Consider the following 21765-nt stretch of genomic DNA (forward strand, 5'->3'; position numbering starts at 1 on the left):
TCATTTAGATGGTCTTTGCAGATGACCTCGGTCAAACAATGTAGAAGATAGGTTTCTTGGATTGTTCACCCACTATTAATACCTCGGTAGACCAGGTTCAGGGTCCCCCTGTAGATTGCTATATACCGGTCTGCATAGGATTAAGTGGATTTAGTACGTATTACCTTGACTGATCTGCACAGTCTTTATGGTGATGCACATCTGGCTTGAGCGTTATTGGGTAGGATAAGCATTGTATCCATATACGCTCTGGTATGCACTACGATGCACAAGCAACAGTACAAGGAAGCCAACAACGCATCATGCCATTCTTAGACCAAGCCACAGTAAGAAACACAACTGCGGAAAACCACTTCTGTCCAGCTTCGCCTCCTTCGTTGCCTGTGCACCTGACTATCATCTCATCCCAGACCGTCCCGCTGTCACATCACCCAGCCTAATCCCACCCTAGCGAGTCACCACGCATCAAACCCCGACACCCTCCAAGACAACCAAGTCCAGCCACCCCCGCTCAAATGCAGTGGTTGTGTCGCAAACAAACGTGGCAATCGGTATAGGTCAGGCAGATGGCGGAATTGAAGCATCTAGGATGAGAACAACGTAGGGGACGATTAGCGCCCTGATAATCATTGACGTCTCGTTTGGTTTCACCTTGGTCTCCGGTAGCGCCGGCCAGCTTCATCTCTGCTTGTTTGGCCTCGACTTCGGCGACGGCCTGGTCCAACTCGGGACACAGAGAGTCTGCGGCGACAGCAATTACGGTTCCGTCCTCGTCTTTCAGCATGTAGCCACCATCCTGATCATACAGGACAGTCTGGGGGTTTTCCCTGGCTGCTTGGTTGAGCTGCTCGCGCGTCTCGACCACCTTCGCACCCTCGGGGATGGGCGCAGTGTAGCGAGTGAGAGACATGGCGGAGCTTGTAGAGACGAGGATCAGAACCAGGAGACTACCAAGAGATGTGGTGGGAGACATAATTGATGTTGCTGGTTGCGTACCTGTTTTGGGACAAAAAGATTGGGGAAGAAGAGGATGCAGATAACGAGAATCCTCGAGTCGGTTGGGGGGGATCGTTGGCCTTTTTCAATGCGAGATGGCAAGACTGAGTTTCGTGCAAAGGGAACTCGTGAGCTATCGAGTGTGATGGCTGTGTAGCCCGAGATGGAGCAGGATGTGGTGCTGGTCCGTCGAGTCGCTGCTTTTCTAGTGCTGGTTGGCCTCCATCATGTGACGGGGCTGTACGTCACTTCTCGCCGAGGGCCAGACTCAAGGCGTCCTCAGGTTACTCACTTACATGGCTAGACCAGGCTGTGCTACTCGCCTGGTTGCACCGCTCGGGGCATATTCCACGTCGTATATCACCTTGGTCCCTCGGAAGTGCTCCCATCTCTCCTGACAAGCTGACTTATTTCCAGCGATTGCCCGGTTTCTTCAGTGAAGGCTGGATGCAGTTGCATCCGTATCACCCCTATAACCTCCGGGCGGTAGCAAAGGGTAGCAGCTTATCTGATCCGAGTGGGCAGGGGAATATCAACACGGTGAATTCCGGACTCGATGCCACTACGTCAGTCTACGTCTAGCCAACGCACTGGACGACTATGACGACATGGAATAGATACTATATCTCCCAGGGACTTACCTTCAGCCGTCGGAGGATGAATCACAAGGCCGATTGCGACTGGAATAAGTTCTGCCTTGACAGTCTCCGTCATTCATCGTCATCATCATCATCTGAACAAGTCGTCGGGACCTAATTCGACATCTGAGGTTTGACAAGCGCCAACAAAGAAGTATAAACAGACTCTCGGCTTGGCCGATATGAGTTCCTGGACATTGGCCACTGGCGAGATTAGACTCTAGGTACGTCCATGTCTGCTTGACCCAGAGTGCTACTGGTGACTGATTATCCACTAACGCATCACTAAATTATTAGACTCACTCCGGCCGACCATTCATCGTGTCCTCCCCAAGCCCAATCGTTGCACCGATCCACCCAGCAACCCCGCCGTCCTCTTCGTTCAAAATCTGTGTTTTCACTTCGCAAAGATGAAATGACCTGAGGGAGATTTCACAAGTGCTATAGCATGGACTGGTGCCTACTCTGGGGATATTGTCGCCTGGCTACAACTTTGACAGAGCGCATGCCAGGCCCACATACTTGGCAACCAATGAAGCTACTACTTTATCTCTTGGGTCAGCATCATGCATGCCCACCGTACACAGGACGCGGAAATCTACACCTGAGGCAGATACTCATTTGAGCAGAAGATTCTTCCCAGCATCCCAGTTGCTTCATCCGAGTTGCATCAGCATGAAGAATAAATCCTGAGGTAACGTAATCTACCATTAAAATGGACTCACTTAATTGGTCAAATGGTATCCTCTCTTCCTTACTCCGTACCGGGAACAGGCAAGGAATAGCTTACTGTAGGCCTTCGTCTCTGGCCCGGGTTCAGAGGCAAACCGCACCTCCAACCATGTTGCGTCTCGCGTGCATGAGCTTCAGCTCCATGGCGGATGCAAATCCAACTACGCGCTATCCCCTGCGGATTCCGATCCATTCATATCAGATGCCTCGAAGTAGCGCTGGCGCTTGTTCGGATATCGTACGTTTTGACTGTCATCTGACTTGTCCAGTGGAGTGGCATGCAGCATACGGTCGATGAGAAATTAGCCCGAGGACCTTGGGGCCTGGTGGCAGGGAGACCGGGACAAGGGGCGATGGAGGCATGATGCGTTGTACAAGGGGCACGGAAGTAGGACAGAAAAGCAGCAGCGTTCGGTTGTCATGCCATTAGAAATGCTAGGTTAAACCCCACCCGGCGGGTTCCCTGTCGAGACCTAGGAGAGGTGCATGGCTGCCCATGTACCAATCCCCCACGATGCGAGGAAAGGGGGAGGAGATGCAGACGCATGGCCAGGCTAGACGACACCCGCCGGGTTCCAGGGCCAAGGGCGGCCCGCAAGGTCCTCAACAGGCGCCGGGGTTATCTAATCGGCGCCCCGTGACATGATATCATGAAAGTCCCCCAAACTCTTTCTTTCCTTCAGAAACTCTTTCTTTCACCCACCAGTCTTATTCTTCTGGCCTCGCTCACTGGCATTCCTTCCTTTTCTTCATCATGGCCGCCAGCAATGACCTCCGGGGCTGGGTCATGAGCGCCGTGTCGGGCGTGGGTAAGTCTACTTCCTGCATTCTCGACTTCCTAGCTTATATAGTCCAGCCTGTGTTCTGGGGTCGTCTGTTATTTGTGCCGATCTCATCTTGCGGCGGTTCTCTCGTCGCAAGAGCTTCCAGATCGTCCACAACAATGCCTTCTTGTCTGCCTCGCTGAGCCTGAGTGCAGGCGTAATGGTATCTCTACCAGCTGCTTCCAATGCCTCGGGCGCCTGCTAACTGCGGCAGCTCTTCACCTCCTTATATAGCATGCTCCCCACCTCCCACAGATACCTTATCCGGGCCGGGTTGTCCCCTTCTCTGGCTGCATACATGTTGATCGGGCTGTTTCTGGCTGGCGTGGTCGTCATTCGTCTGGCGTCGGCCCTTCTACATCGGTACATCCCGTCTCATGTTGTCGACTGTGCCCATACCCATGAGCCACATGCCGGCTCCGATCATGAACATGGTGGCAAACCAGACGGGCATCTGCATGCACACGACTCCAACCATATGAGCGAGCGGACTCCTCTTTTAACTCGGTCGTACAAGTCTTCCCCGGCCACTGTCACCCTCCCTACTTCGGAAGACCCCTCCGCATCGATGCGCGAGGAATCGTTGCGCATCCGCCTGACACGCCGCCTGAGCCGTCTGGTTGTTGGAGTTAAACCCCATTGCGACGAAAACGGTCCCTGTTTTGGATTTTCGCAGGCATGTGGTCACGAGTGTACCAAGACGCTCGAGGGCTCGGAAATCTCTGTCGCGGACGATGGCACCGTGCGCCCGCCCCTTCCGCACCCCCACAGCATATCCGGGCAAATCGACTCGGCACGACCGGAGGACTTGGAGGCAGGCCTGCCGTCCTCACAGTGCATCTCCCATGAGGCGAGTTCTTCTTCGTCCCGGACTGGACTTCTTGACGATCATGATGCGGTGTCGGAGGACGGAACCAAGCTGGGAAATCCCCAACACCATCACCATGTGCCACAGAACGCCTTTCTGTCGATTGGTCTGCAGACGTCGATAGCGATCGCCCTGCATAAGTTGCCGGAGGGATTCATCACCTATGCCACCAACCATGCGAGCCCGACTCTGGGTCTCACTGTTTTCCTGGCCCTCTTCATCCACAACATCAGCGAGGGATTTGCCATGGCCTTGCCTCTATATCTCGCCCTTCATTCTCGCGGCTGGGCCATGTTCTGGTCGAGCCTGTTAGGCGGCATCAGCCAACCGGCGGGTGCTGCCCTAGCAGCTCTGTGGATCTGGGGGGCTCGTCGCGCCAATGGCGATGAGGCCACCGGGCCGTCCTGGGGCGTGTACGGTGGCATGTTTGCTGCGACGGCGGGAGTCATGGTCTCCGTTGCTCTGCAACTATTCAGCGAGGGTCTCACGTTGACTCACCACCGGGGGATGTGCACGGGGTTCGCTATTGGGGGGATGGTCCTGATGGGGCTCAGTTTTGCCCTGACCGCATAATCCGACGGCGTTATTGTCTTCAAGATAAACAGATGCAGTGCATTATATTAGACAACTTGAGTCAGAATAGCATTTGCGGCGTTAGGTTTTATGACTGTGAACGAGCAACGACATCGGTTATACACTGGATTGTACTGTTATCAGATTAGTGCAACCAGACTACCTTCTTTGTTATCGGGCTCAGTAGCGTAGCCGGGTCTATCTCGAGCTTCTTTTAAGACTCGCCCACTAGAGCAAATTAACACCCATCTGGGCAATGATCAGCCCGCATATGTCAAGTATCCAATCCATCATTATATCATACAACTGTACAGTAACTATACGAACGCCAACCATGCATGAACGGAATTCCAACTACGCCTTTTTCGCAGCAGCCTCGCGTTCCCTCTTTCTGGCCAAATATCTCTCCTTCGCACTCGACACCTCTCCTTCTGTCTTGCGACTGCGACTCCGCTCCGCAATCTCCTTCTGCCGCGCCGCCTCGGCCTCCTCCTCCTGTCGCGCCTGCTCCTCCAACTGCGACGCAATCATCTCCGTCTGGCGCGCCCGCTGGCCACCCCGCTCCGCCTGCCGCTGGGCCCCGAACCTCGCCTGCACCGCTGCCCGTGCAGCGGCTGCCGCCGCCGCCGTATCCTTCGGCGCAGCTTTCGGCTTCGGCGCGACATTCAACCCCGCCGACAACAACTGCCTCTTATCCACCACTTGACCCTCATCGTTCACCGCAATCTGCGCCCCCTTGGCATTCATCTCCGCCGCCACCTGCGCCTCCGACTTCTCCTTCTTTTCCTCCTCCTCAGCAGCTCCCTCCTCCATCCCATCCTTCACCCGTTTCGCCGCCTCCTCCGCAGCCTTCACAACGGCCTCATGCCTCTCCTCCCCACGCGACAACATATCCCGATAGAACCCCACCATCCCCGACCCCCGTTCTTCCTCCGCCTTTCCTCCTCCTCTTTCTCCCGCGCCTCCTCCTCCGCCTGCACCCGTCGTAGTTCCTCCTGCTGCGCCTTATACGCCGCCGTCACGAACTTCTCCTTATCCGCGAACTCATCTCCCTCCGCTTCACGCTCCTTCGCCAACAACCGATCCCGCGCCCGCATCTGATCCCGTTTCCGCACCTCCGCGCTCCGCAACAACTGCGTCATATATTTCGGCACTTCGCTCCCGGCCGCCTTCTCCTCCGCCGCCGCCTTCTTCTTCGCATCCGGCTTGGCATGTAGACTATCGTACACCGCATCGTAGGAATATATCGATGGATCGAGAGTTTCTGCCTCTGCGGCGTGTTTGCGACTGCTATGAAGGGCGGCGAGATTCGTGTATTCTTTTTTCTTCTCCGCTGCGGAGGTGTTTAACCCGTAGACTGTCGTATCCTTTCCCTCATCTGTATCCTTCTTCTCATCCTCCTCATCGTCATCTGCGAAAATGGATTTCTTGCTCAATGGTTTGAAATTCGATGGCTTCGATGCCCCTGCTGCTGCGCCGGGTGCGAGCAATTTGCGTTTCGGGGGTCGTTGTCCTCCTTCTCCATCGTCCTGGTTGTTTTTCCGAGAGGGAGGGAAGCTGCTGGATTCCTCTAGTCCGCCTATCGTGGAGATCTCGATTTCATTGCTAGCCTGATTGGCATTGGTGGCGTTGGAGGGAGCCTCGGTGTCAGAGTCGGAATCATCGAAGATGGTTTTCTTGCGTTTTTGGCCGCCGCCGCCGAGGGGGTTGAGGCCGGGTTTGGGCTTGGATTTGTTGGAGAGGTTGAGGCCGAGAGATAGAGGTGGGGGCATTATTCTTGATTGTGTGTAGAATTGCCAAAATATATATGATCGAAATGGAATCCCGAGAACAATGAACTAGAAAGATAGAGATGAAGATGAAGATGAAGATGAAGGCAGAGACACAAGAAAGTATGATGCGCCCATCACGTGCCAGAACGAGCTATATCTTATCACCACGTGACAGACACCATCTCCCCGTGTACACAGCGCCTCGTTCCGTAGTGCTCGCAATCACCTCCGCGATCTCCCTCCATGCCAACCAACCCTTAAGCACAACAACCAAAGAAATCGAAAATGTCCTACTACTTCACCATTCTCTCCCCGACCGACGTCCCCCTATTCAATATCGCCTTCGGAACCTCCAAATCAGGCGGCGACGGCATCGCCCGGTTCCGATTCCCAGATACAGCGCAATATATGAACCAATTCATCATTCATTCGAGTTTGGATGTTGTCGAGGAAGCGCAGTGGATGAATGGGAATATGTAATTTTTTTTCCAGTCCTTGTTGGTTCTTGTTTCGTTCGTGTTGCATGTATATTGTATCAATTGGTTATGCACAGGGGGTGGGTGGGTGGTGATGATGTGATGCTCAATGCTAATTTGTTGTTGTATGATGATGACAGGTACTTGAAACACATCGACACATATCCGCCCGCAAGCGCGTACATATCTGCTTTCTTAACGCCTTCGGGGGCCCGATTCCTTCTTCTTCATCAACCCCCACAATTACCGTCGAACAGCACCGGTGCGGGAAGCTCGGTGTCGGGGTCGTTGTTGCTGGGATCGGCGGGGGGTCGTCGCGGGCGTCGGCCAGTTCAGTGGCGGCGAATCCGACGTCGCCGCAGACGGAGGAGGCCGTGCGGCAGTTCATGACGGAGGTGTATGAGAATTATGTCAAGACGGTGATGAGTCCGTTTTATAGACAGGGGATGGAGATTAAGAGTTCGGTGTTTAGGGGGAGGGTTACGGCTGCGGGGAGGAAGTGGTTATAACGTTGTTTTTTTTTTTCCTTTCTTGTTTGCTTCATTTCGTTTTTATGGGATTTGGTTCTTAAGGGCTAATTGAGGCGTTGTTTGGTTAAGTATGATACCAGAGCATGAGGCATAATCCATAAGTCGTATTCAAATGTCGTCATTATCCTGTCCCAATCGACTCCTCTATACGGCTCATTCGCAACCGCTAATGCGCAAGCCAATTTCACCAAGTCACCGCTGCGAGGGAAGTGAGAAAGAAACAAAAAAGATCATAAATCGGGCAATCATACTCCCATCTGTGGAGCCAGCTTCTTCACGGTCACCGCTTTGAAGTTCTCGACCGCGTGGATCACATCCTCCAACTTGGCTGCCGCCCCAAAGATCCCGCCCTCCATCTTGACGGACTCTATCGTGCTCATATGGAGGGATGGCTCACTGGCCGCCGTGCCGTCTTCAAGCACCACGCAGTCGAACCCCCGGTCGTTGGCCTCGCGCATCGTCGTTGAAACGCATACATCTGTCGTCACCCCCGTCAGCACCAGGTTCTTGATGCCCCGGTTGCGGAGGATGAGTTCGAATTCCGTATGAGCAAATGCCCCCCGGCCTGGCTTATCAATCACTGGCTCGCCGTGGATCGGGTACAGTTCGTCGACGGTGTCATGACCCACTTCGCCACGTATTAGCAAGCGACCCAGAGGCCCCGGAGACCCGATCCCCATGCCCGCAGCATTGTTCCGTGACCGGTATGCCTCTCTGCTCGACAGCGTCGACAGATCGGGTCGATGGCCTAAACAGCGTCAGTCATGTGCAGAGAAAGACCAGTGTCGCTCTCGTACCTTCACGAGTGTGGTAGATGGGAAACCCGGCAGAACGGAATGTGCTGAGCAAGTGCTGCAGTTTCGGAATTAGTGCCTGATTAGCGGATATGTCGTAGCCCTGAATATCCATGTATCCACCCGGCACGCAGACTGTGTTGGCATCCCATTAGTAAAACTCGGCCACGGACCCACACAATACCCTGGGATGATACGCACAGTCCTTCTGCATGTCTATAATTACTAACGCCGTCGTATAGGGGGTCAGCGTCGCATCGTGCGGCCAATCGTAGGGCACCGCTGCGATCTGGCCCTTCCGGACCTTATGATGAGGGACCTGCCGAGGCTTCTCGACAATCGGGCCATGGTTGTGTGTGGCGTTCAGGACCGTCAGCGTCCAAATGCCAGGAGTTCCAGCTGCAACTAGCATAAACGGACAATCCATCAACCGGGACGTTCGCCGCCGCTTCCTGGTCTCCTCAGTGAGACCGTTCCGCGGGCGATAGTGGCCACCGCGATCACACCGTAGCCAGACCTTGGCCGTCCGCCCCGGTTTCTTCTCCGTGGGGGTGCTGGACGACTTGACTACAACGTTGTACCCATGAGCCTTCCCGTGCGCCTGCACTGCAGCGAGAAGCGTCGCTCTTAAAGATCACCATAATGTGAGCCATCAGATCCACTATGGAGCCACAGCGGACCGGTCCGCTACCCGACAGGTGGCAAGGAGGGGAGGAAGGGAACGAGCCATACTCACTTATCAGGATAGGTACCTTCCGGGGGGGGAAGCAATTGCATGGACATGTCCGGAATGTCCTGAAGATCACTGGGGGCATCCAGGTTCAGATCGGTGGGGTCCGCCATGGTGACAGGTGGTGGGGGGGAGAGGGTCTGGTAGGGCGCATCAGCGTCATCGGGAAGGGATTCACGACTCTCATTGGGAAAAGGATGCCCGAGCGAGGAAAATCAAGGACAGGAGAGCATGGAGAGCATGAGGAAACGGGGAGGGGGGGTCCCAGGGAGTGCGTGGAAGCACCTCCCCAGTGGAGGAAGGGAACCCGGGATAAATTCGTGCGTGGATATAGCGTCAGGCCTCCAGCTGGGGTATAGCTGGAGCCCGGGCTGTGGCGGGATCTCCAGCAGCACGCCGGAGCACGGGGCACCAAGGGGGGAGGAAGACGTACTGGAGGGGGGCGTGTTGCACGCGGGAGTTAGTATCCCGACAGCAGGTGTTTGGAGGAGTCGGGAGAACAAGTTGAGAATTAGCACCAGAGCACTGGCTCCGGGAGAACAGACGGCATGGCGGAAGGAAGTGAGAGGGACTGGCGACGGATGGTGAGTGTCTGAGAGCCTCGCGTGTGGTTCTATCCGCCCACGTGACTCCTGGCCCGTGCCCCCATCCCGCCCGGCTGTAGGCTTAACAACAACACTTTCCCATCATCGCCTTCACTTTCACTCTACATCCATCTCCCCGCATCTACGTTCATCTCCCATGCATCCTATTTCTAAATTTTGTATCATTATCTGCACGGCATCTCTTGCCAGTGCTGGTCTCTCGTTAATTCCAGTCACATAATCACAACAAATAAAGGAAAAAAAGATTGAAAAGGCATGAAAAAAAAGAGACAACAACCTACTCCGTGTTCCACAGTTCACCGCCACTATCCACAATGACGTGGGAGAGTATCAACACCTCAGACCAGGAAATAGATCAACAACAAAGCCGTCTTATGCCTTCACCACAGAAGTCAAAAACTCAAGCTCCACGGTGTCCCCGGTAGGGATGCCAGCGTTCTCTGCCTGGGCGATGACCCGGTTCCTGGTCCTCACAAAGTGTTTCAGGGGTCAATCGAAACAGCCAGTAATCGTCGTTGACAGGATAGGCGCACAAGGAGAACGGGTCTGACTGCATTGTGGGCATCTGATATTGTTGAATCGGCTCCGGGGCACCTGGAGGTGACGGCATGTGATTAGCCTGGATCTCCTTTCTGGATGCCTGAGGCTGTGGAGTCCATCCAAAGTCAGGATCAACTTGCTCTTGGGTATACTCACCAAACTCATTGAAGTTAGCCAAGTCCATTTCGAAGCCTTCAGGCAACATGTATCGTCTCGCTTCTGCCTCATATTCCTCGTGCTGCGTCTTCTCGGGCTGGTCGTTGTCGGGGTCGGTCTTGTTGAGCTCGGGCTTGTTGGTCCTAGCCTTCTTAGACTGTGCCATCATAGGCTGGGCCACTGCGGGTTGAGGCATTGCGGGCTGCTCGTCTGTTGGTTGAGCGATTGCGGGCTGAGCGTCCTCTGGCTGAGCGTCTTCTGGCTGGGCGTCCTCTGGCTGGGCGTCTGCTGGCTGGGCGTCTGCTGGCTGGGCGTCTGCTGGCTGGGCGCTGAGGAACTCCACTCCGGTCTGACCGGCTGCTTGCAGGGCAGCTCTTAGGCCACCTGCTGCCAAAACGTGTCTAGAACATCCAATGTTAGCTGGTGTTAGTTGGTGATTCACGCTACCAGGACACGGCTTACTCCGTGTCCTCAGCATTCCAGTCCTTCTTCGTCGTCACCTGGAATTTCTCCCTGTGAGAACAGTATGTTCCATGATGATAAAAGATGCAGTTAGAACAAGCTGCGCGATGGATGGATTTTTCCCGATACACAGGGGCAATAATGCAACGGGCGAACGGGCCGAGTCTTTCGCAGCGGGTACAAGGTGGAACTTCGACCCCCCGATGATACAGCACTGATGCCGATGTCGCTTCCCTCGACTTAATTTTCCGCATCATAGGCACGCCGTTCTCTTCCCACCATTCTATCAAACGCACGGCTTCCAGTACCATGGCTACAGCTTTGTCGGCGGCGCTGAGATGTGGTCTGACGAACGGTTGATTCTGAGCGGCCTCCTGCTCTTGGTTGTCTGTTCCTTGATAAGCAGGCTGTAAATGGAACATGGGAGCATCAAACCTGTCCGAGGATTTTGATCCTCATATGTCTGCAATACTGCAGCCTCAATTCTGTTGCGTGCTTCTTCTCGATTAATCGCCGCCATCTTCTAAGCTGGCACTATACTGGATTCAATGAAGCTCAGCACTTAATATGGTGAAAGAGGGGCGATCCACGGCCACAAACCGATTCGAAGATATTCAGCACTGAAAACGACACTGATAACGATGGCAGCCGGTATACAGCCACAACTCAGGATTTGAGAAGCTCAGCACTGGAGCGGGAGTTGATCAACACGCAAATGGGATATGGTCACTAGACAGGATTCAGAAAAGCTTGGTATTAGCAGGTGGTTGACAACTAGACGCATAAACAGCACTAGGGGTGGTGCAAATACACTTGTTGCCCAATACCTACTCAGCTTTGAGAATTTGACCAAGCAACATTAACATGAGATCTGAAATCCAAGGTCACAGCTGTCCACGTGTTGTTGGGAGTCATAACAGGAACAGTGAATACTCACATTGAGTCCGGCCATGGTTAGTCCAGCCACGGTTGTCCCGGCGAGCACTAGACAACAGACTGCCCATAACAGCTGGTCCGCAAGCTACAACCTTTCCAGTGCATTCTGCTCTTATCAATGCTAGTCAATCAAACAAAAGACAAAGTCAGATCACATTTCATCACGACCTTGCACCACTGAGCCATGTCCAATTTTATGTAATGGAAGGTGGAGCAGTCACGCAGCCAGTTCCCACCGTCAAGAGGCAGCTCTATGAGTTCTAGGGTTTGAAATGGAATCTGGGATGGACCTGGAACATAGACTGTTGATAATACTTGAACTACTCTCCACTCAACCAATTTCATGACATGATGCAATTTACCTTATCTTGTAGTTCACCATCTCCGTGGCTCCTATATTATTTAAGACCACCTAAATCAAAGTATCTACATCCCACCAGCAAATCAATGACATAGTCCAAGCCCTACCTTGTTCAAAATCAACAACCCATCTATACTTAGTTATGTACACTGTATGTCCCTCTGTTGCTAGTCCAAGTGCTTATGCAGCAGTTCAGTGCTACTCTATTCATCCACTAGAACAACGGAACCTCCCTATGAATGTACGGTATCTTCCCCACGTCTTTCCACCCGCTTTCCTCCTCCGTCTATACTGTCTTCGCTTCTTCAACATCCCTCTGTTTGTCTCTTCTTCCTTTATTTGATATTCAATTGGCTTCATTTTAAATCTGACTTGTGTCATCCCCTTTATGTGAGGGATTCATGTAAGCAGGTGGAGTTTGTGCACATTTCCCTCGTCCTGGATTTTGAACCTCATCTAACTTTACTCACAAGAGTAGGTAGTGCAGTCTGTATTTCCTGAATGGGTTCTTACACTGATCTTGGTACTATGGATCAGGATTGAATGGATATACTGTATATTGATGTATGGTACGGTTTTCAGTGAGTGTCTGCTATCTTAAGAAGAGATACGAGGCAATCTTTGACCATACTAATCTTCCCAGTCATGCTCAGCTCGACTACATCTTAAGGCATATCCTCCAAACCAGAGCCCCTTAGTCCATATAACCTAGCGCCATCTTCTCTCCTCGCCTCTACGCATTTCTATTTCCTCACAAGAAACAAGCCCGTCGGCCCACGGTATTGTGATCCTTCTCGAGCAAACCGAGTACCGATCTCTCTACCCGCTCAGTTATCTACAGTCTTGGTCATTTGAGGTCGGGTGAGGGATATCCTTGAACGTATAGCAGAATTGTGCTTGTTGAGCTGTCATACGCGTATTTTGGGTGCGACAGTCGGCTAGAGTCCGCTTTTAACGGACTTGCTTTGGCTCCGTTGGGGCGCTGGATGAGGCAGGAAATTATGTTTTGCGCAATGGATGGGGATTGATCGAGTTGGCGGGTCAGGGTTTTAGTTGATTGCATGTCAGAGATATAATATGTGGTAGGCATTTAGAAGACGGTATAATCGTGGTCGTTACATATATCGGGGGCTAGTCTACTTTATGTGAGGGCAGTAAGATCGAGATCGAGATCGGAAGACACGTATACGAACACGAGCCAGATAACCTGGGAAAATCATCGTCGGCAGTTGCTAAGATTCTACCTTGTCTCGGGCAACTTCGTGGTAAGACTGCAGGACAACGTCCTAGTAGCTGCAACCCCATCGCCATTGAAGATTCGATCCGAGACATTCTTGACCAAATCGGTGAGCTCACCGTGAGTCCTGGACAATTCTCTAGACCAGCTCATCATATAAACAGTGCACCGCGGTCAATATCTTGAACAGACTTATGTACCCATCCTTGGTCTTGTTGAGGCAGTCCAGGGCATATCCTCGATACACACGGTCGGATGTTTTATAACACTCTCGAAGTACGACAAGGGCAGATTTACATTCTCCGCCGTCTCGGTCTGCTTGTCTTCTCGCGCAGACAGTCGAGACGGTTCTATGGTCATCCAGCTCACTCAGCTTATGCATGCCCTCCGGTGGAAGAGTCGAGTGTCGCTCGGGGAAATACTCGAACGTGTCAATGATATTCTCCGTGATATAGCTCTTATCGCTCTCTACATTGGCATGTCTCCGTTTAAGATTTTGAAATGCGTGCTAGTGTTTCGCATTATGCCCCCCTGCTCGAGTGGGGGTTGTGCTGATGCATACGCGGCGATCATTTGCATCAAAGAGAACAAAGCACAGCTTCATGCCCTTCTTGGACAATAACAGGTAGCTGAGATCTTAGGCCGATCAACGCAAGGGGTGATACTCGATGACTACGTTGATATACTGTTCATGACTACTCCGTAAGTGCTCTCCTGATCGGACAGTCTTGCAGCGTCGAACGCGACTAGCGCGAACAGGCCATATAGAAGAAAGGTATGCTGGACGGTCAATGTCGGTACCGTTCTCTGCTAGATTCCATCGTCGGTAGGGACAGCCCTCCGGTACGCCGCCGTCGGCCATCGATCCATGGTTTGGAGCTCCAGCCGGCGGCGGTCGGCTTAAACAGTGGGGTGTCTACCTTTTCCTCCGCAATGATAATAGAATAGGCTTGGTCTGAGGTTGAACATGACGCTTGAGGACGAGAACCGGGACTCGCGTATTCGCACGGTCTTCGGGCTTGCAGCGTCCGCCTGGCAAACCTTCGTCATGTTTGACAAGGCGAGACTTGCAGGTTACACAACCATGAAGCGACTTTTGATGGGAGCGGCAGGGTTTCATGATGCAGATCCAAGGTCAAAACAGAGGGTTTATCAGTGTTGATTTGTAGAGAGGTGAGATTACGCTCATGATCACGAGCCAGATCCTATCAGAACTGAGAGTGGCTTGGGGCGACTGATAGCCATCTGATTGGTGTTCAGGCTTCTCCTGCAGCCGACCAGCAGCAGGCCAATCGTGGCGCTAGACCGAGGAGATACTTGCTGGCTGAGGTGGTCATCTGGATGGACATGCACTAGTCGATGGGTGGGTTGGAAGAGGGATGGAAAACCCCACTGGACAGATACTCAAATTTGGGGGGAAATATATAGTTAGTACAGTTACGTGGTGCTGATAGGCAGTGACGGAGGGGAACCCCCACAAGAAGAGGAACAGAGGATACACCGGTACTTTGTGCGAAGTGAGGAGACAACTAGTAGTAAGTCCAAGCGTCGATGCAGGAACAGTTGGAGTGGTTGCCGTGTTGCCCAGGCAGGCCGATGTTGATGTTTGGTTTGGTTTGATTGCTGGCGGCTGATTCCACAACCTCAGGCCGCAACCGGCAAGGGCGTAAGTTACCCGTCACGACCGGTAAAAGCGCTTGTTGACCCCGTGCCGCTGCTGCCATTGGCTGATTGGATCTTGCGCCCGTCCCGTCCGCTCTGGATAGCATCACCATCCATCTACCCAACTACCCTCCCCTCAAAACATCTCCCTCCCCCTCCCTCCCCCTCTCCCCTACCCCTTCCCTCTGTGAGGGAGTCCCATAAGGTAAGTCAATCTACGGAGGCCACTTTGGTCTCACTTCTGGCTAGCGATCTGGGTTTTCACCGTCGCTTCGTCGCCTCTCCTGCCCTCCGTTCACGACCTCTCGTCGTCGCAATCGTTCCCGGCTGCCTGCGACACCGCCTCGGCCCCTCCGCCATCACCACCAGCTCACGCACGGTTGTTGTGGCTGCCCGCGTGTACATGCCCTCGATCCTGGCCTCCCCTTCTCGTATTCCGACCACTCCATAAACCCCCGTTGGGTGTCTCCCCCCTTCTCCCGGGGTCTTTCTGACGTGGTCCCCTGGAGCGTGCGTTCCGAACGCCGGTTTCGTCTACTGGTGCGGGAATCATGCCGTCCGCCGACGATTCTTCGTCCGCCCGCCCCAACGGGACCAGTTCGCGGTCCGACCAGCTGGCTTACTACAAAGCGCAATATGAACAGCTGGAAGCCGAATTGGCGGAATTCCAGGCTTCCAGCCGCGAACTCGAGGCGGAGCTGGAAAAGGACATCGAGGCGTCAGAGAAGCGGGAACGGGTCTTGAAGGAGAAACTGGAAAACCTGAGATACGAGGTCGATGAATGGAAGGTGAGCCTTACGAGTTCCTGGTCCCTCGGGCTCCCTCGTGGGAGGCTTGGAGATCTCCAAGGTTAACGGACCCCCTTGCAGTCCAAGTTTAAGCAGTCCAAGTCGGAGGCCAACACGGCTCAGAATGCGCTGCAAAAGGAGATCACAACATTGCGAGACACCAGCAGAACCCTGCAGTTGAAACTACGTGACACTGAGGTGGCGAACGATGATTATGAACGCCAGGCCCGCCACACCACTTCGTCCCTGGAGGATATGGAGCAGAAATACAACATGGCCATTGAGCGCAGCGTCCTGCTGGAGGAGGAGGTCAAGGCCGGCGAGAAAGAGAGAGAGGCCCTCCGGATCCAGAACCAGCGTCTCCGGGATGAGTTATCGGAGCAGAAGCTGGACAACGAGATTCTTCAGGAGAAGCTTCGCCACGAACAATACGGTGGTCGACGCAAGAAGCCGACGCCTTTGTACCGCACCCAGTCGTCAACACAGTCGTCAGCACCGCCGGCTCCTGAGATCTTTGATCGCTCCCCCGGCACGTCCACGGTGTCCTCCCCCTTGTTTGTCACCACCCCGATGAAATCCTCCCTGATGGCGGTCACTGTGCCTCCCCCGTCGCCACCGATGTCTGAGACGTCGAGCAGTCTGATGACCAACATGATGACGAACATGCGCAAGTCCGTCCATACCAGTTCTGGGTTCCCACACAAGAAAGCCGCGGGTTCCGAGTCCATGATGGGTTCCCGGTCGATGTATGACTCGAGGCCGTCGAAGTCTTCCCGGTCTCGTGTCACGGCCAATGCGCACAGTAGCGCCCGATCGGTGTCCACGGTCGCGTCCCGCACGACCTTGCCCACGAGCATGCCCATGACCTTGCCCTCGTTCAGCAATTCCCCCACTTTCAACAATGATACCCCGCAAAGCAAACTGCCCAAGTCGGGCTCGTTGTACCAGATCCGGGGCCTCATCGGCAAGATGCAGAAGCTGGAAGAAAGGGTCCAGTCAGCGAAATCCAAGCTGCCACCACCGTCCGACTCGCCTTCCCGGACCTCTTCGCGCTCCGGATCGATCTCCGTGAACGGTGGAAGCCCTGTCCCTTCTACCATCACCATGCGCCGAAACTCGCGCAAGCGGTTGAGTGGCAGTAGCTTTAGTTCGTCGGTCCGTGATAATGATGGCACCTCGTCGTCAGTCTCCAACAACCGACCGTCCTTTGGCACCCGCAATGGAGGTGACAGCCGGCCCAGTAGCCGCACTAGTTACTCCAGCTCCTTCAGCCAAAGCACGCACCCCAGCATTGCGCCCTCGACGCGCCCAGAGAGTCGCCAGAGCCGGACCAAGACGCCCTTGGGACATTATTCGACGAACCCCACGACGGAAAGTCGGCGGCCGCGGTCATCGCTGAGCAACCCTTCTGGGCAGAATGGTCCCCTGAACGGCATGTCCAACATCGATGAAGATGAGGACCAGGACCTAGCGTTTCGCATGTCGGTTCGAGCCAAGATCAGCGAGGCCCGCGAGACCCGCTTCCCCTCGTTCTCGACGCCTACTACCGGGCTGAAGAAACGCACTCCCAGCGGTATCTCCGCCATCCCCGCGCCACGAACCCTGCGGACCAGCACTGGCGGCACCAAGGCCACCCCCGACGCGAAGTCCAACCATGGTGACTTGGGCGAGACCTTTTAAACCTTCTTCCTTCTGCTTTCGTCTTCTCTTCTTTCCAATACCCCTCTTTCTTCCCCGAATGACAATCTCAAGGGGCTTTACGATGTTCACGGCCGGTACGCAGGTGTTGATTCGCTTCTTTTATTCCCCTTTACCCCTTCATCCCCTCTTTTGCATCCATTTTTCCTATTGATTTGTTCCATTCGACATTGTTCCATTTACATCGACTACCCCTGGCAAGTTATTTATTGAAGAGTCCCCCCTGAGGGGGTCAGTTCATTTGGCGGACTTGTTTAGACAGGTTCATAGACATCTGCTTTTTGCAATCTCCCCCGGTGGTTGCTCCCTGCGAGGGAGGCCCACGGGGCCTGTACAGTCAGTGGCGGCGGAATTGGAATTGTGACCGGTTGACTGGCGCATGGAATGTTTCGAGCCGGGAGGTTTCCCTCCACGGCGTCCAAGCTGTAACTCAGCACCCGTTTCTTTGATGTATGCTGTCTCTGTGTATTCAGTGAGCTGCCTAGGCGTTAGGTAATACCCAGTGACTTGATGGATTGTTCCGCGTAGGCCTATAGATAGTAGATTCTAGTAGAATGCTCGGAGGGCGACTGTGTTGGGATTTATCTGGCATCTAGGCGCCACATTGTATGACCTGGACAAGCAGGGAAGGGTACTAGGGAACGTGTCACAACCTGGTCATCCGCCACCCAGCCCCCAATACTTATTACGATTCCCGCCTATCATCAACTTGACATCTTCTACGGAATACACTCCATCAAGACCTACGACTCGCTCCCACTTCTCACCAGAATAAACAAAATGAAGCAATATACAGTCTCTATTTTCGAATAGTATATAACTACTAACCACCCATAGCCCAGAAACTACCCCTCCTCCCTTCTCGGTACATTCGGGCTTTATAATCCCTCCCTCCCCCCGAAACCAAAATCCACCCCCGAATCCCAGCGATCATTCCGGGCCGAACCCGCGCGAGTCCCATCTAAAATCTGACCGGTGGTGGCATGGCACGCAGATCGATTAGGGTTTTGCTCGGGGGTCGGGGGCCGGGGCGTTGGACCACTGAACTCCGAACCACCGACTCGCGTGGTTGCGCCGCATTCCTGCAGGATTCGTATCGGGGTATATGCAGGTCAGCAACATGGAGGGATCAATGTGTGGTTTCAGCTTTGGTTCCGGGGCGGGTTGGTATTTGCGCTTGGGGCCAGTGGTGGAGGGTTGGGTACGGGGGTTGGGTTTGGGAAGGTGGTAAAGATTATGGGTGTGTGGGTGTGTGAGTGTGTGGGTAGTGTTGTTTGGTTTTGTTTTGTTTCGAATTTTTCTTTTTCTTGTTTTGCACATCTGGGGAGGGATGATGGAGGAGGCGGTGATGGTGGCTTAGTGCTGGTTGATGTTGGCGGTGCTGGAGGGAGTTGGTGGTGGTGGTGGTACACTACACCTTAGATAGTAGAGATGAATCTGCTGAGGTGAGGTATAAGTATTTGACCAAGGGAGGTGAGGAAATATATATGTCATGAATGGTTGTATTTGCTATTTTTATGGTATTGTGTTGCTCATCTTGACATCAAGCCGTAAGTCATTGGTAGACATATACTTTGTAGGCAGAATAGATCATCGACTATACAGCATCTCCAATGCATTCACAAACATCACTGGTTAATACATTGCTTGAGTGAACAACGCTGATTTTCATCACGTTTTTCACTTTTTTGATGAGATAAAACGATTTCTCCTACTAAATACTGCATAATGGATGCCACCGGACATGCATCCCAACCTAGAATCAAGACCAGATTCCTCATCCTGTCTGATACCCATGGTATGGACATCCCCACCGAATACATCGACCAACCCGACATCGACGTAGCCATACACTGTGGCGACCTGACTGCAGAGCTACACGAATACCACTCCGCCATTCAACTGCTGCAGACGATCCACGCCCCCCTCAAACTAGTTATTGCCGGGAACCACGACATCAGCCTGGACGAGCCCTGCTTCCGGCAGAAAGTAGCGGATGCAAGATCGCTGGACATTGACCCACGCCAGATCCGAGCAGAATTCGGCGACTACGGGCAAGCCAGAGCCCTATTCGACGAAACAGCCGGCATCAGCTTCCTGGACGAGGGAACCCACCGATTTGCCCTAGCGAACGGGGCCTCTCTAACCGTCTACGCCAGTCCCTGAACCCCCTCCCTTGGTGATTGGGCCTACCAATACCCCCAGTCCCAGGGCCATGAGTTCGCCATCCCGAACTCATCAGTGGACGTGGTCCTCACCCATGGCCCGCCCAGAGGCATCCTGGACATTGCGTCCTCGGGTTCCCGGACCGGCTGTCATTGTCTGTTCGAGGCCATCGCTTGGTCTCGGCCTCGCTTGCATTGCTTTGGCCATATCCATGAGGCTTGGGGCGCCAAATTGGTGACCTGGCGGAAGACGCTCAGTGAGACGCCCAACCATTTTGCGGATATTGATCATGGGAAGTCGTCGGTGGTTGCGACACTGGCTACGATGGCTTGGGCACAGGCTGACCAAGATGTGCATGATGCCGGGTCCTTTTGCTGTCACACGAGTCATTGCGCCGGTGATCCGAACCCACTTCGACGTGGCTTGCAGACGCTGTTTGTGAATGCTGCGGTGGAAGGCTTGGGGGAGGTTCCGATCCAGTTGCCGTGGTTGGTTGATATTGAGCTGGATCCTGTGTGAGCCTCGAGGTGATGTGGATATTCTACTGGTACTATTGACACTGTATATACGAGTGGGACTGAAGCTGAGATAGTGTGGATGGGTGGATGGGGAGAGAGGGGAATAGGGATGGGTCGTTTTTGTTGATATCTCTTGATCTACTGGAGTACGGAGTAGACCGCTACTGACAGATGAACGAATGGGACTGATTGTGATATATAAATGTGATGTGTTGTCGAGACACGAGGTTGAAGTTCGTAGAATTCCGCACGAGCGTCTTGTCCCAAAAAGGGTTAGCGGAAGGCAGATTGATGAGAGCGGAGGTCCCGTGATTTCCCACGATCCCAACGGGATGACAACTCCGCGGGCCCTGATTGGGTCCGGGCGGTGGGCCGTCAACACAGGCCCGAAGAGGTTAGTGTAGGGATGGCCGAGCAGTGGAGGAGTGGACACCTCAGGAGTCCAGGACACGCCTGTCGGGCACCGCGGTGGACCTTCAGCAACAGGAACCGGGATATGCTTCAAGCCTTTATGGTCTGGAAGGATGCAAGTCTGGTACAGACAACGAATTAGGATGGATCGAGGTCCCATACCACCGCCATACCAATTAGATACCTACTATGTACGGAGTACCAGAATACCATACCCTCGGATGAGCGGGTCTGTGAAGAAACCATCCTCATGGTTATCTACATCAAAATTAAATTAAATCTACTCCTCTATCAGTATCACCCTGTTATCGAGTGATATCTACCACCCATGGAAGATCGGACCGGACTGGCGGATGTCTTGAGACCTAAATAGATTACCGGCTCCCATATAAGCTTGTATTATGCCGCTCTGATCTGTTTCGCATTCCGAGCCCCGGAGTATCTTTTCAGCCCGGACTATACGCCCCGACCATGCCAAAAGGCACCTTTTGCCTTTCACGGTAGGGACGGCCATTGACAGCTCATGACGGCCCGACTAAGCGGATCACGCAGGGAACTAGATGTTAGGGAGGGTCACTCGGTGTTTACTGTTCACGGTCACGGTGAAGATCGTCCTGGCTTTTCTGTTGGCAGTCGGGGAATTCCCCAACTAGTAGCGAGCTGGGTTCAACTAGATAGTAGATACGGAGTTACTATCTTCATCATCTTCAAGGCGCCTGTGCACATTACTCCGTGCCTTGCTTGGGTCTGTCTAGTGTCTACACTGTGCACACTGTCCATCCTCGGTACTTGCATCTAGGCTGACATGGCTCTGCAGTGAGACCGCCAATGACCGCGTGCTCGTTTCATCCCTTTCCCAAGTATCCCGAGTGAGAACCCGCATGGAAGGGGGTTGATAGTACTCATCCAGACATCCAGAGGCTGGAACCATGGACCGGGTCGGAAAGTGATTGGCCTGGAGCGGATTGTTGACCCGACAAATGCTGGGGACCGGCCAGCCAAAAGTGGTGGGAAGCCCGACGTCATGGGCCCAACAAGCCGTACCGCTAGTTGGGGTTGCTGGTGCCCTCCCGGCAGTAGTCACCGTAGTTGCGATCCCCTCGCGCTGGTTGACTGGGCGCGGACCATCCGGGCCCATTATTATTATTGTTCTTTTCTATAGTATTCGGTAGTCTTACGGCTACCGGAGCAGAAATGTAGTTCCTCTTTTTTTTTTTTTTTTTTTTTTTTTTTTTTTTTTTAATTTTAATTTTAATTTTTTTTTCTTAGGGAGGGTGAACATCCTCCGCGTA

The 21765-nt window shown here is 53.5% G+C and overlaps 9 protein-coding genes across 9 annotated transcripts; 4 read left to right on the forward strand and 5 right to left on the reverse strand.

The window, feature by feature from the left end:
• Window positions 1-499: 499 nt before the first annotated feature.
• On the reverse strand, window positions 500-1867 carry BO94DRAFT_364083 (uncharacterized protein). Its single transcript, XM_025607189.1, has 4 exons — window positions 1289-1867; window positions 997-1201; window positions 652-917; window positions 500-584 (listed from the first exon to the last, which is right to left on the reverse strand). Exons 1-4 carry the CDS (start codon window positions 1383-1385, stop codon window positions 559-561), a joined length of 594 nt encoding a protein of 197 aa, XP_025470005.1. The 5' UTR covers window positions 1386-1867; the 3' UTR covers window positions 500-558.
• A 1025-nt stretch (window positions 1868-2892) lies between these two features.
• Window positions 2893-4759, forward strand: BO94DRAFT_364038 (Zn(2+) transporter ZRT3). Its single transcript, XM_025607188.1, has 3 exons — window positions 2893-3175; window positions 3223-3353; window positions 3405-4759. Exons 1-3 carry the CDS (start codon window positions 3121-3123, stop codon window positions 4629-4631), a joined length of 1413 nt encoding a protein of 470 aa, XP_025470006.1. The 5' UTR covers window positions 2893-3120; the 3' UTR covers window positions 4632-4759.
• Window positions 4760-4787: 28 nt separating this feature from the next.
• On the reverse strand, window positions 4788-6636 carry BO94DRAFT_532969 (splicing regulator NSRP1-like domain-containing protein). Its single transcript, XM_025611237.1, has 2 exons — window positions 5541-6636; window positions 4788-5499 (listed from the first exon to the last, which is right to left on the reverse strand). Exons 1-2 carry the CDS (start codon window positions 6401-6403, stop codon window positions 4986-4988), a joined length of 1377 nt encoding a protein of 458 aa, XP_025470007.1. The 5' UTR covers window positions 6404-6636; the 3' UTR covers window positions 4788-4985.
• Window position 6637: 1 nt separating this feature from the next.
• Window positions 6638-7388, forward strand: BO94DRAFT_564338 (TRAPP subunit TRS20; the record flags this gene model as incomplete). The annotated part of the gene is made up of 3 exons (XM_025614413.1): window positions 6638-6879; window positions 7020-7157; window positions 7211-7388. The coding sequence occupies exons 1-3, from the start codon at window positions 6689-6691 to the stop codon at window positions 7386-7388; spliced, it is 507 nt and encodes a 168-aa protein (XP_025470008.1). The 5' UTR covers window positions 6638-6688.
• Window positions 7389-7416: 28 nt separating this feature from the next.
• BO94DRAFT_532972 (cysteine hydrolase family protein) lies at window positions 7417-9191 on the reverse strand. The gene is made up of 4 exons (XM_025611238.1): window positions 8940-9191; window positions 8405-8829; window positions 8207-8338; window positions 7417-8157 (listed from the first exon to the last, which is right to left on the reverse strand). Exons 1-4 carry the CDS (start codon window positions 9044-9046, stop codon window positions 7655-7657), a joined length of 1167 nt encoding a protein of 388 aa, XP_025470009.1. The 5' UTR covers window positions 9047-9191; the 3' UTR covers window positions 7417-7654.
• A 424-nt stretch (window positions 9192-9615) lies between these two features.
• BO94DRAFT_573403 (uncharacterized protein) lies at window positions 9616-11216 on the reverse strand (the record flags this gene model as incomplete). The annotated part of the gene is made up of 3 exons (XM_025614966.1): window positions 9616-10635; window positions 10697-11084; window positions 11132-11216. 3 exons carry the CDS (start codon window positions 11214-11216, stop codon window positions 9939-9941), a joined length of 1170 nt encoding a protein of 389 aa, XP_025470010.1. The 3' UTR covers window positions 9616-9938.
• A 4227-nt stretch (window positions 11217-15443) lies between these two features.
• Window positions 15444-17360, forward strand: nde1 (nuclear distribution protein NudE; the record flags this gene model as incomplete). The annotated part of the gene is made up of 2 exons (XM_025607880.1): window positions 15444-15680; window positions 15762-17360. The coding sequence occupies 2 exons, from the start codon at window positions 15444-15446 to the stop codon at window positions 17358-17360; spliced, it is 1836 nt and encodes a 611-aa protein (XP_025470011.1).
• Window positions 17361-18119: 759 nt separating this feature from the next.
• Window positions 18120-18861, reverse strand: BO94DRAFT_532977 (uncharacterized protein). Its single transcript, XM_025611239.1, has one exon. It carries the CDS (start codon window positions 18696-18698, stop codon window positions 18378-18380), a length of 321 nt encoding a protein of 106 aa, XP_025470012.1. The 5' UTR covers window positions 18699-18861; the 3' UTR covers window positions 18120-18377.
• Window positions 18862-19015: 154 nt separating this feature from the next.
• On the forward strand, window positions 19016-20249 carry BO94DRAFT_622395 (metallophosphatase domain-containing protein). Its single transcript, XM_025617079.1, has 2 exons — window positions 19016-19526; window positions 19584-20249. Exons 1-2 carry the CDS (start codon window positions 19107-19109, stop codon window positions 20061-20063), a joined length of 900 nt encoding a protein of 299 aa, XP_025470013.1. The 5' UTR covers window positions 19016-19106; the 3' UTR covers window positions 20064-20249.
• The last annotated feature ends 1516 nt before the right edge of the window (window positions 20250-21765 follow it).

The sequence above is a fragment of the Aspergillus sclerotioniger genome (assembly GCF_003184525.1).
Source record: "Aspergillus sclerotioniger CBS 115572 chromosome Unknown BO94scaffold_7, whole genome shotgun sequence".
Lineage (NCBI taxonomy): Eukaryota > Fungi > Ascomycota > Eurotiomycetes > Eurotiales > Aspergillaceae > Aspergillus > Aspergillus sclerotioniger.